Source organism: Opisthorchis viverrini (assembly GCF_000715545.1).
Source record: "Opisthorchis viverrini unplaced genomic scaffold opera_v5_7, whole genome shotgun sequence".
Taxonomy (NCBI): Eukaryota; Metazoa; Platyhelminthes; class Trematoda; order Opisthorchiida; family Opisthorchiidae; genus Opisthorchis; species Opisthorchis viverrini.
The window spans coordinates 1,375,420-1,389,178 of record NW_008751663.1 but is presented as its reverse complement, the minus strand read 5'-3'; the positions used below and the strand labels follow the sequence as shown (position 1 = coordinate 1,389,178).

Genomic DNA, 13,759 nt, shown 5'->3' with positions numbered 1-13,759 from the left:
CCCAGTGAGTCAGAAATTACACATTACTAGGTTACAAGCTATGGTAGCGAACAGGCTCTGATAATGTGACATACCATAACGACCCAGAGTCTTAATTGGATCGACATAAAGTGACCTAAACCCGTCCCTTTTGTTCTGGTTCAGCGATCGCTAGGCCCAGACACGATGAAAGAGCTGTCTAGTTTTGATGAAAACATTCGCCCCTTGGCGACATTTATCAATCTACACCTGTTAGGGGGCTTTTGAACCCAGACGAATTTCACTTACGACGCGTCCCAGTCAAGACCCCACACAGTCCGTTCTCAGGCTTTATCAGGCATGACAGACCTATTTCTATATCATTTCACTTGTTCTATCTGGTTGGAAATCTTGTCACAGTACAGAAGAACATGTGTCTGGTCCCAAACTTCACTCATCCTGTCTGCTCACATTACCGTCCAGCGGCCCAATCAGAACTCCGAGAAGGTCGCACATGTGTCTGGTGATGTCACGTGAGCGGTCACGCTGTTGTGAATTGAAATGCATGCCACAGTGAGTCGGACAGTATCCGGAAGCTGGGGTCAGCTGAAGCTACTTTCAACCCACACCTAGGAACACCAAATATCGCCCCAAAAGTATACTTACAACAAACAGCTTGTGATTCGGTTCCGGTTTCGTCAGTAGTCTTTCTAAAAAATACACTCAACTCGACGGCTCACCTAACCAAAAATCCAATCTTCTCACAGGTTTCCTTCATCGAATCTGCTTGCGTCTCTAGCGTCAGCCAAACGGCTCGTTGTTGTGGCGACAGGTCATCTAACATAGTGTATTCATAGCTCAACTGAGAAACGATATCATCCACCATAGCCATCAGTAGTTTCTGGCGTTGACGCGAGGCTTCAGCTTGTCCCAAAAAAGTAAGCTGTGTTGGAACAGATATGGAGTGGAGGTTTAGGAACATAAACATCCTGGCAGTATTATTCGCCCTTATGTAAGTTCGCGATGTGTAGTTGCGCTACAACAAGTATGAATGGAAAGCATGGCGACTAACATATATCTGTGGAAATAATTGTGAGTGATGCATGAAGGCAAAACGTGAGGTCATATAATCGAATCCAGATGAACATATGCATGGTGAGCAATTTCGCATAATAACTAGGATATTCGAGTACGATGGGGTTGAGAAGAAGTAGGAGGACTTTCAGCTGGAAGTATGCTGTAATAATGGATTGATAACCTGGGAAAATCTCACACGAAACTAATGATGAACATACATTTGAGTTCTGAGGCTTCAGAAGGAGATGTTTTTTTCCGAAGCATATCATGTTGGGGGTATCTCTTCATATGAGCTCTCCAGAAGGAGCCATATATGAAAATGAGTACTATCTTGTTCCCTAAGTGCCCGTTCACTTGATTGCTCACCTAGCTACTTAGTTGCTTGCTTACTGACCTACCAACATGCTTAATTGCTAAGAATGAAGAGGCCATCTTCCGAAGTCGAATTAGTCCACTGCAGAAGTATCCAGGATAGATGCTTTCCAGAGCTGCTAGACCTGCACAAATTGTGACCCGGTATTCATCATACGTAACAAAAAGGTGGAGTGAGTTGTTTGGTGGAACTATCCCAAATCACTGACGTCAGTTCCTACGTTGGGGCATCCTTGATAGCGGTGACCTCAAAATTGATTCAGGAGTTAGATATGACGAGGAGTTATCAACTGTTTGCAGTGTTTGTTGAGTTTTGGTGAAGCACTAATGCACCCTGTATCATGTTTCTGAGGGTGTACTTGATTTAACCCACAGTGATTCTGAGATGATTCTGAGTTTTACTCAAATCGCTGCACGATGATTCTCGAGAAAGTCCAGAAGTTTGTCCCAATTTTTCACACTTACATCCGGTGAAAAAGCATGTGAAACAGTTTCCTACTGGATCAAACTGTCTAATCCATTGTTCACAAATGCAACATGTTTGGCACTAAACCACACTTAAAGTGGGCTGGATGTAGCCAACCCGCCCGACTCACTTACTGGGGGTCCTTTCTCACGGTCAGTGTCATCTGCCGCCGCCTGCTCACACTCCACAGCAAGGAATACGCTCAGGAGGTTGATCATTTTATTAAATGGCTGAAATTTCGATTCAGGAATCCCATCCATCTGATCTCTCATTCTTTTTATCAGTAGAATAGGATCTGATTCGTCTACTCCAAGCTCCCTATAGGTGATTGAAAAAAAAACGGGAAGAAGGCAGTCCTGGTTTTTAGGAAATTTCACGCTTACTTGGTTTAACACGAAGGTAGTGCCGCTGAAAATAACACAGGTTATCATGGAAACTACGATGCTGGACCCCTATTAAAACTTACTGTGAAGAATATGTGACTATATAAGCGGATGTTTCGGGATTAATTAGTTAACACTTACCAGTGCACCACTAGTCTAAGTGAACTGAATGAATTTCTGGTTATTTATATACCACAAGATGGAGTTTTGAGAGCAGACGGGACAAAATGAGGCTCCATTTGAGATTTCCTACCTGTCCGTAAGAGGATACATAGTGCTGAGGTTCCCGATACGGAACTATGAATGATGCGCAGGTTCGACAATCCCGAATATCAAAAGGAACAACTGGGTTCGAAATTCTGCGGTACTACTTACACAAGGGTATACAACAAACCTCAGTTTTCCATTTTCGTAAAGTCAACAGCTGCACAAGTCTGTTACTGACCGGCACGATGCAGTGTCAACTTCGGCACACCAAAACGACGTTGGGCAGAATAGGGGCTCTGTAGTGTGGGTTGCGGTCTTCCATTCTGACGACAGTTATGTGATTCTAATTGTCGGTATGATTGCATGGAACTTAGCAAACGGGACACGAATGCTCATGGGCAAGTGGGTCCGTCTTCGAATGTTATGCGAATATGTTAAATACATATGGATTCAACTTACATTTCACTCTAAACGTCACCCGATTCATCATCATCATCATCATCATTGACAGCATGACATCAGTGTCCAACGCTGACGCTTCACTTCTGTAATGTAATTCGTGGTTGTACGTGGGCTGGGATAACGTGAGGGTGCCCGCATCTAGACAGGAAGACGATTAGGGTACTCAACCAAAGCCTTCGACCCAAAAGTCTGATCGCAAGTCAGCGGTGTTTGACTGGAACTGCAAATACATTATCGTTTTACGGAATAAGCCGCCATACATTTTCCAGCCCCCAGTCTGGAGGACCAGGAGACCGCATTCGTCAGACCTCTAACCATTGACCAACCTGGTATGCGAGTGTCGCGCGGACACGCCCCCCCCCAGTATAGCTCAGTGGGTCGCCGATGTACACAAACGGTACAGTTCAGTCTCTTCGTGGTTGTATCATTCTTTTTTTAATCATATCTTTCGAAAATGCAGACTAGTTTAACTGCCTCCAAATAGTTTTGCTGCACAGTTACAAAAGTTCCAGTGCAAAGCTGGTTTGTTGGAATGTCGTGATCTCAGATGCATCGGACGGTATCACTCCCTGATAAGTAAAGGTGTGGGAGGGAACCTGTCACCCTCCTTCATTTTTGGTGACATTAGGATATCAGTTTGTCTGCTAGGGGTATACGATATACTGCCGTAGTGGGATTCGTCCTAGTTTATTGATCAGCGACGTGGCAGTTGTGTATGGGCGGATCTTCAAAAACATTTTGTGGGAACATTAGTGTCACTGAATAATCAGACAGGTCTGATGGGATTACCAGACTACTGATGTTGAAGTACTCCAAACGACTCTGGGGAAAATACTCCAGTAGAGTGGTTGTTCACGCCCGTTAAACCGTGTGATTCGAATGTTGTAATACCGCTTGCTTTGAGAAGCCCTCTCTATGCACCCTACGCTTCCTTCTTACCTTCTGGTCTGGTTTTCCTCCACTCAATTTGTTAGCTTCTATCTTTAATTTCTCATCCTTTGTTTACCTCCTTTCTATCGGTCACACCCTTCCCTTGCTTGAACCCACGGTTTTCTGCGTCTGCTGCGTGTATTCGATATTCGCCTACAATCCCACATGATCTTTTGACCCTTAACATGTTGAACCAATACTGACGAAATCTCCTGCGCGCCTTTTGATCACTTGCGTTACCACGTATTGTGCGCGCATGCTTATCTTCTATGCACACCGAGTTGCCGTTCTTACCGGGCTTTCTTTGAACTTCCATTAATGCGTGCAACAATCAGACGGAAATCCCCATAATTTGAGATTTGCGTCCTTTTTATATGGGCATTTTGTATGTGCAGCACCACATTTTGTTGATAAACCTCAAGAATTCGTAATTCCTGGCTTGTGATTTCGCTCTTGGGCTCACTTGGGCTTTCAAGAATACGTCAGGTGTTCTAAACTTCGATCGGATTGGTCCTCGGGCTATCGTTAAGTTTTTTATATTTTGATTGGTCGGGTGTTCTCTGTTGATTAAATTCCCTTTGAAGAGTAAGCTGTTTTACTTAGTGAGCGTTTGTATATGATGGAAAATCACTGCACCAGAATAGGGTTTCGTACTCGTTGCCCTGATCTTTTAGCAAGTAACTGCGCAACCATCGATATACCGACCACTAGTTGGATACAAGTTACACAGAACCACTATAAGCAGGTGAGACGTTGCAATTGCAGACAAAAGATTCTGTGATCTAGCTGATGCAGGCGCATGGACCATATTTGCCAACACAGCTGTTAAACTGCTACGGACGCAGAATATAAGTTGGTTTGATCGAATTATACGTAGATTACCATCCATTGTGGTCGTTTGCCGCTAAGTAAATTACAAACACAACACCTACACCCTATTAACATATTCACTTTGGACGTGAACTTTGATTGTCTTGATGCACGGGTTATAAAAAATAGAGGTATCCAGAAAACATACTTCTGAATGACATCAATCACACGTTCAGCCTCGGCCATCCGCCGAGGGTCTTGCAGAGCGCCCGCCAAAGCTTTGAGCGATACTGAGGGAACCAGTCCTGAGTCTACGGTATGACCTTGCTTTTCAAGAAATTCTTTCAGGAACGATGTAACCGAAGAGCGGTCTATCGGTTTTGGCACCGTGGGGAGTTTAATAAGTGGTATTTTGGCAGCCTCTTCCACGATTTCCTCTTCCTCTTTCGTAACTTTCATTTCCACTAGACTGGCGGGCGGCCGCAAGTGAAGCTCAGCAGGTTCACCACTTTTGATATGTTTACTAGAAGGTACCGTCTCTTCCTTTTCCATCCGAAACGGCGATTTTCGTGTTACTGGTTTTCGTTCTCCTTCATAACCCCTGGGTTTCTTTCGCCGCTTGACATCGTGTCTGGCGATCGTGATCTCTTCCTCAAGTTCTCTGGCGGACTTTTCATGACTCGAACTGCTCACTGTATCCTTTTCTTGCAACATACGCTTTTTGGCCAGTATGCGGCTGGGACCTAACACTCCCGGTTCTCCTTCCCATTGGACCTCCCCTGATTCAGATCGTGCTGGCGGTATTGCCGATCCAGAAGAACTCGTTCTTCTAATCACCTGCTCTGTTCTCTGACGTGCAGAAGTGCGATCACGAGCTTTTTGTTCCAAAATTTTTTTTCGAACCTTGGCTTCAATTTCCTCCCTTTTTTGTGCACGTCTACGTTTCCGTTCCTCTGGGGACAACTCTTCTTCCTTGAGTTTTTCCTCTAGCTCCGCTTTATCAAGCTCACTTTCCACTTGTTCTTGTATTATTTTTTCAGCTTCTTCCTGCTCCAATTTCTCTGCCTTCTCTTGTTCCATTTCCTCGCCTTGCTCTCGTTTCTCTGACTGCTCCTCTTCGCTGCTGAATCCTGCTTCTGTGTCCGGCACCATTCCTTTTTCACCTTTTCTCCCGCGTTTTGGTTTGGATTCAGCACCACTCTGACCCAGTGTTTTTCTCCAGCTGTGTGTGCTGGAAACACTTAGCTTATCATCATGCAGGCTCGCTCGTGCTCTTTTGCTCTACAAAAGATAGAAATGGATGGAAAACTTAAACAGATCTGTTTATCAGCTTTTACAAATGGGAAAAAATTACATCAATCGGTGAAATCAGCATACAAGACATTGGCGTCGAGCAGCTGCTTGTTAACAAAAAACATGGTCAATCATGAATGCTGCTGCGTTGAACATTCATTTTATCCAGGCGATCCCAGATACAATGTATGGGAATTCCCCCCTCCATTTCTTACTTGATCAGAAGGCTTCAAAGTTCAAAAGTTAGATTTCATCCCACACATAAAGGCAACACATGCGTAGAGGTCTGAGCGTGCCATACACTTTTTGGTGACAATCAATATTTCGCATTTGAGGATTCTCGATGGGGAATCAGACCGGCAACTCTCCGACTGGGCTGTGCACCCAGTCATCTGGCCGCAAGTGATATGTCAGCAGTGTGGTTAATTCGTACTCAGACGGGATAGGGACCGCTATCATCTGACCACACAATTCACGTAATGCGATCGGGCGTGGGCTGGCTCCCAAATTACAATTCCGCACTTGGTGAGCCCAACCAACTGACGAAATGTTTATCTTACTGGGTGGTCCGTGTAAACCATACCAAATCTTTGAAAAAGTCAGTTCGACCCGAGTATCTGTACTAAATCACTAGTGGACCGATTAATTCATCAAACTGTGAAGTGTGAAACCCCCCTCCCCAAATCAAGCCTCCTTTTGAGAGACTCTTGCATCAGTATACAGCCAAACAATCCAACTGGCTTTGACAAAAAAAACGAAAATTTTCGGTACTGAAGACATTTCGAAATCCTGGCCGTAAGTGAAGTTCGTCATATATGAGACTTTTAAGCCAAATGTGGTGATAATGGCTGATGGTGCAACAAGTGTAGTTGGGACTATTTGGGAAGTGAACACAATGATAAGCAGTTCTTGGTGGAATGAAATCAGACTAGGAGTTTTGAATGAAAATGAAAATGGAATTAAAAGCGCCCAAGATGTACGCGCTCGATCTCACAGGCTAGGGCAGATATTGTCAGTTGGTAAACAGGCTGTTTCTAGATGACGACTTTCTCGGCGTTATTGAGGAAACGGAAGAAAATTCTGTTCGACCAACTTCAAATAATGCTCAGGTGCACGCCAGAGAAACGTTACTCATACCGGCTTCTATGCAAACTGAGACATTCGTAGGCAAGTGCCACAATGAGTTTCCGACAAATTATCAACAACATGCTGGTGATCCAGTTTCCCAGATTAGTCTGGTGTTAATCCAAGCTAACCTCTTTCTTCGAAGTACACTGGTAGTAGACCGAGGTTTTTCATTAATGTTTCCTAGTCGAAAATCCCAAGGATCGAATTTTGTGAATGCTTCGTATTCCAGTAAGTTGCATCCATCAGATGTGGCTTCCCATGTGCTTGGGGTGAAATTTCCCCTTTTAGATTCCAGTTCGGAACGAACCTCGAAATGACCGAAATCGCCCCAGGCTTCCATGTTTTTCAGGTCAAAGTTGATCTGGCAAATATAGTTGAACTCACTAGTAACGATACATCGACTGATGTGCATGTCAATACGACTGTTACACAAAGATAACTTTGACAGGATAGCTCAGACTTAAAACGATCACTTTACACGGTCTATAGTTACAGTCCACCTTGTTCTTTTTGGGTACCCGTTATGTATGCCTGTTTAGGCGATTATCCAGCGTGTTATCCATTGATTCTAAAATAACGCCTCGTACTTTATAATTTCAGGATGTCACATATGCTTCGAAAGTTCCACTTCTGTAGATATGTTCCGTGCATGGCCACAGATATTTCTAGTGATATCAGCAGAACCTACCCTAGAAGCTATGGGGCCTTCAGTCGCCTTTTTTCGCCCCTGGTTTCGATGTTAGAACAGAGCTGAGTTGGCAGTTTAGCTAGACTTCGGGTCACTGTTATCATCGTGTACAAAAGGTGACCATTTTAAATGCAAATAGCGGTCAGCAGCTGTAGTTTTTCGGCAAGTACTGATTCTCAGACTTATGCACTCTCTAGGGTTGATGGCATAGTCTAGAACCGGTAAGACAATGTCACCACGTTCAAGTCAATCAGTATGATGGGCGTTGTCACGCTCGCTGCAGAGGAGTTCTGATGGTAATTCGGTATCTCTGTAGTACCACAAGTTTCTCATCCACACATCTCCACCGTACCTGAAAAGCTTGTGAAAATTAGTTTGGCGCACCCGACTCCAGCTGACTCAATATCAGATTGTTTGCTGCTGGTGAAACGAGGGGAAGCATGGGGTTTTTGCCCGTTAGATGATATTCAATTAGTATGAATCATGATAACAATTCGAATCCCTGCCTTCAGCGTATCACGTTCTGAGTCAATTTGTGTCCATAAAATGACTACGGAGAAACGTACCTGAATAATTCTCCATAGTTATTCTGAGTTAGTTACCGAGACTGCACCCTACTGTACCAAATAGGGAATTGTATTTTTCATCGTGACCATCAATAGTTAAATCATTCAATGGCGATGTAATATAAACGTGGACCTTCATTCAACGACTGTTGACAAATTCTGTGTTCTCCTAATCACTGCTCAACCAATCTCTATTGATCGCTAAGAAGTAAGGGCCGGTTACGACATATAGTGGCAGCCTGGAAATTCTCATATCTTACGGGGTAAGAGCAATTCACCATTTGTTCACTTACCAGACATGGTAAAAACAAGAGACCTATTGACTTGTACACAGAAGGGACCGGATTCCAAGGATACCCTGCCTCAATCCAACCAACATCAGATTTTGCTGAATATTACGGTATGTCTTTATGGAAAAGACGGGAAACAAGCGCTTGTTTGGTGAGGATGTGAGTCATCAGTTAGTTGCTCCTGTCAACAACAAAACTAGTATTCTTCATTCCTCTTGGACTTATGCTGATGCTCCACACTTATCAAAATGCACGTGAATAACTTCGGACGTTTCGGGATGCAAAAACACCTGGTCGCCAAAAAAATATAGTATTTTAATATGAGAATAAACAACCTTTGACAAGTGAATCTAATTGAAAATCAAATAGTGGAGATTTGGTCCTGTAAGTGAAGCAAATCTAAGCTGAAAAGCCAAGAAGTGGTTTCTTCTCTATTGAGAATCATCATCAGTGCACTTGACGGAACCCCAGAAAGTATCGAACCAGTAATCTCCCGGGCACCGCCACTCATGGTTGAACGGTTGGGTGTTCAAACAATTGGTGGGGGGTTAACGGTGCGAGAATATACAGAATTTTGTGACAGGCGCATTACTGGTGATTACCAATAGGGCAAAAACAACTCTACCGTGCTTCCAGGCTTTGCGGCACGAAGTGGCTTCACTCGAAGGACGAAATCTTCATTAAAATTTCCCAGAGCGTCTCACACTTCCAAGTAGAGTCAACAGCTAACCAGCAGAAGCGTGAAACAATAAAAACGTAGAAAGACGCCAGGGTGTAGGAAAATGGCAACATTTGGTAATAGTTGACGAGATTTTTGCCGAATACACTTTATTCAAGCCATGTGACCTCATGTTAAAGGACTCCTCAGAGCAGGAGTTAGCATCGAACTTAGATCCTTGAAGTAGAAACACATTGACTTACCATTGCTTTGGTGTATTCATTCTGTAATGAAGAGCGGAAAGATTGTGGAATTAAACACTGAGTTAAAAGACCTAACGAGTCGAAGTTTCTTCACCAGCTGAAATGCGTCCATGACGTTCGTGAGCGTACCCTTATCCGCATCAACAGAGGGACTGGATTCGCCCTAGATTCCCTGGGAGATCCCTCGAGAAACTCAATACTGAAAACTGATCACAAGAGGTACCTACTAAATACCTCGAGTTCCCATCAGTCAGTACTGGCGGTTCGCTTAGAGGTGAGCGCGGGAAACATATCCCTGTGTGACTTCTGAAGATTGGTATACATAACCTTGCGTTCAGGGTTCCAGGAATTTCATCGATTTGGTTGCAGTATTGACTTATCCCGATTTTGCTAGTTACATTTCGTGCTGTGGCGCACACATGAATTAGTTTACCTGCAGGTTTAACGCGGGAGCGATGGCCATCTAAACACCCTAGTTGTTCGTGGGTTGGTCCTGGAAATTGCGTTGATTTCGTCCACCTGTCGCAGGATTTCTGTGTGTGTACTAATTGTGCCGTAAACTGTCAGTCATTCTTTGACAGAATTTGTAGGTAAAAAATACACACCTCCAGGAGACAACACTCCATTTTGGGACTGGAGGAAGCTTGGTCATTGATTTAGTCTTTACCTAATACATTGGTCTCTTTCCAGGGAGGTTGCAGGCCAGAGACACTACTCCTCAGAAAAGACCAGTGAGGGTTAGTCGAATGAGCTGTGGCGCTCTGGAAAAAGGCAGAAAAGTAGTATCTTAGTTTTGGCCAATTAGTTTACCTGCAGGTTTAACGCGGGAGCGATGGCCATCTAAACACCCTAGTTGTTCGTGGGTTGGTCCTGGAAATTGCGTTGATTTCGTCCACCTGTCGCAGGATTTCTGTGTGTGTACTAATTGTGCCGTAAACTGTCAGTCATTCTTTGACAGAATTTGTAGGTAAAAAATACACACCTCCAGGAGACAACACTCCATTTTGGGACTGGAGGAAGCTTGGTCATTGATTTAGTCTTTACCTAATACATTGGTCTCTTTCCAGGGAGGTTGCAGGCCAGAGACACTACTCCTCAGAAAAGACCAGTGAGGGTTAGTCGAATGAGCTGTGGCGCTCTGGAAAAAGGCAGAAAAGTAGTATCTTAGTAGTTGTTTGGCCCTGATCTGTTTTTTTTTTAATATCCATCCACCAACGTTTTTGGCAGGGTAAACGGAGCATACAGTTTTAACCGGCGCTTCATGGCTGCCACGTTCCACGGCACAGGTCTACGCTTTGTTTGAAGAACAAAACGCAGAGCTTCGAATATTTTGTGTGGGTCGACAACTCGGACGCCGTAAAGCCTGTCTCCAATATGTGGTAGCCGCTTTTCAGATTCTATTTCCTTTTGAAAGGACACTTTATAGCAGATCTTTCTGAAAGCACTCTGGTGATATGCTCGGTACGATCTGTTGATAAAAATTGATTGCCAGCCCAGTTTATCGCAGACCCGTTTGTTGACCTAGCAGCACATTGTCGGGCATTTTATCACCGGACAATTAGGCACAAAACTGGCGCGTGAGTGAACCGGTCATAATCAGGTGTATAACGAGACATTCCAGTAGCAGTAAGAAAAGCAGCTTCTTATGGAGGAAAGAAATGAACGAAAGAAAAAAATAACCGAATAAATTAGTTCAGTTCGCTGATGTCAGCAGTATTTTCTCTCCTAAAAGGACTGGCATTTTTTCACAATGATCTTTGTAACCAAGCCATTTCCATCGTGCTCCACGGGAAACGTCACTCGCGAGTTGTTGAAATATTCGAACCAGCTGACCGCCTCCTAGATTTTAAGCAACAAATGGGAGTAGAATGCTGATTTGACTAGCTGTTGGCTTGTATTGACGACTGCACAACGGATCTCTAGATGGTTTATTTTTTTCTTCGAATAAAGGAATTCCAGTGATAATCAGTTTCAACTTCACCTCTTCGCCATGACATTGGACGCGTATTCCTTTCCTCTGGAGGAGATTGGTCGAGAAAAGAAGAAATTGTGTATCGTGTTTTTTTTTGGCAAATATCGCAGTTTTCGTCTTCTATAAGGATGTCCGAACCTTATCTTGTTACGCGAAGTCATTTGTTTTCGTTACTTTATCTTCTCACTAAGAGGGACACTCAGACGCAGCAGGTTCATGCTTGTTTGAGAGTGCTTTACACCGGCAACACTGAGAAATTCCGAAGGAACGAAAGGCTGACCAGGATGCGTCTCAAAGGTACCAACACATTCATGCACATCATTCCAATGCATGGACGGCTCTAGAGTCACCGTAATCAGTGGCTATACACTCTGNTATTATTATATACATGTATTATATGTATAATATGTATTATATGAATTATGAGTTTGAATTTCAAAGAAACAATTGCAAGACCACCTCGGCTAACGCTCTGCAGTCAAAAGCTGCTTGAGAAAAAAATAATTTGATGTTACGGCCCACTAACGAGAAAATTCAAGAATGCCGGTGGTGACAAGGTATGGCAGCCAAAAATTCAGCGAATGTTCATCTGAAATGTAGTGTGCCAAAGAAGTCAATCAACAAGTCTTTGAGGGCGAACAATAATTAAGTCACGCTTCGCTGTCCATTCTCCAGCCAGTGCTCAAGCCATAGTCACTGAACAGCCCAAACCCGACTTTTAACGTTTTCCTAGAAAGGCAAGCCAGGACAAAGTTTCGAATGCTCACTGGAAGACCTGTCGTCTAATATTTACGTAATTTATGTACTCTCTCTTTGTTGTTCTGAACCCAGATTCTGACAAATGGGCTCACAAGTAATTCAAAGTACAAACTACGAGGAACCTGGGAGTCATGGTAGAGTAAGACGTAGGCAATACCTCCAAATGTCAGAAAACAGTGGACACAGAAACTGAAAGCGTATGGCTAATATAACACATTCCTTGGACAATGGAAGGACCACTGCTACCAAAGTTCATCCTAGCCTACATCAGGCCTCGTACTGAATAGTTAGTTCGAAAGAGAAGCTTGTGGCTCAAACGTGCTCAGTTGCTGGCGCTGCGCAACCCAGCGTAGTCAAAAAAGACTTCAAAACTTCTCGCATTATCATCCTCCAAGAACAACGCCTTATACTCATTTAATCTTTCAACAACTCGGTTGGCGAAGACGAGTGGGTTGTGAAGCTAGAAGTCATCTTCGAAGGAGGGACCTGTTTCCACGAAGTGAGAGATTGAGAAACAATCCCAGCTGCAATTTCCATTCTCTTTGCTCCAGCTTGAATAACTACGTAATTACTGATGTACAAAATGGTCAGATAACGCTTGCTAATAGCACGACTTGGTAAGCCCGTCGTAGAAGCCAGCAACGTAAATATCAGAATTATAAGCAGCTGACAAAAATACACTGGGTTTCATTTGCAGAGGACAGGTGAAATCACCGCTACTTTCCTGTCATATCGCACAAATCGGGCAAACTGAAAGCATAGGAAACGGCTAATTGCTTTGCGCTAGAAATCTTTATAAGTCAATTGGTGACTAAATATCCATTAAAGAAACGTGGCTGATGTTTCCTTACGCTCCACACCTTTATCCATACGTTCCATCCGTGACCGGGCCTTTCTAAAGAAGGCTTATTCTCATGGCAGGAAGGTGTTTTGATGGCGATGGTTACAACGATGATGATAATGATGCTACTCATAAGTACTATTATCAGTTACATTGTTATTAATATTCACCACTCACCTCAAGTTGTTCAAGTTCTAGTGCAACGTCGAGTCCGAAATTGGTAGCGATTGACAACATAGCTAGAGCGCGCACAAAAATATCACTTTTGGCTTCCGCGCGTGCCTTTTTGGTCTTTTTCAGAAGACTCATATATTTGTCAAAAACCTTTTCTGATTGTTTGATTATATAGTTACAGCAGTTGATACCCAAGCCATATTGTCTGTGGAAAGGAAAGAAAATTGTTAATATCACACCAGCCAGATGGACGCAGACGGAACAGCTACATTTTAGTGATTTGGAAAGTCGACGGTTGTACTGATCGCTAGGTAGGAAACTTTCAGGCACATATCACAAATTATCATTGAACCAACGTTTCTCGAACAGTTGATATCGCCCTCCTGAAAGTTGACAGGTGGCTGTAGGCGATGAGTGAGCTAAGTTGGATATGCAGAAGCGTCGAGACGTGAAATATATATA

General features: G+C 43.6%; 1 protein-coding gene across 1 annotated transcript in view; it reads right to left on the bottom strand.

Moving 5' to 3' along the window:
• The window catches only part of T265_12614 (hypothetical protein), a gene marked incomplete at both ends in the record, with an annotated part of 81,274 nt that overhangs the window by 34,313 nt on the left and 33,202 nt on the right, over positions 1–13,759 (bottom strand). Inside the window, 5 exons of the mRNA XM_009164623.1 lie at positions 699–901; positions 2,008–2,191; positions 4,874–5,946; positions 9,552–9,572; positions 13,301–13,502. Coding sequence (XP_009162887.1) covers positions 699–901; positions 2,008–2,191; positions 4,874–5,946; positions 9,552–9,572; positions 13,301–13,502 — 1,683 coding nt within the window. The remainder of the gene's footprint in view (positions 1–698; positions 902–2,007; positions 2,192–4,873; positions 5,947–9,551; positions 9,573–13,300; positions 13,503–13,759) is intronic.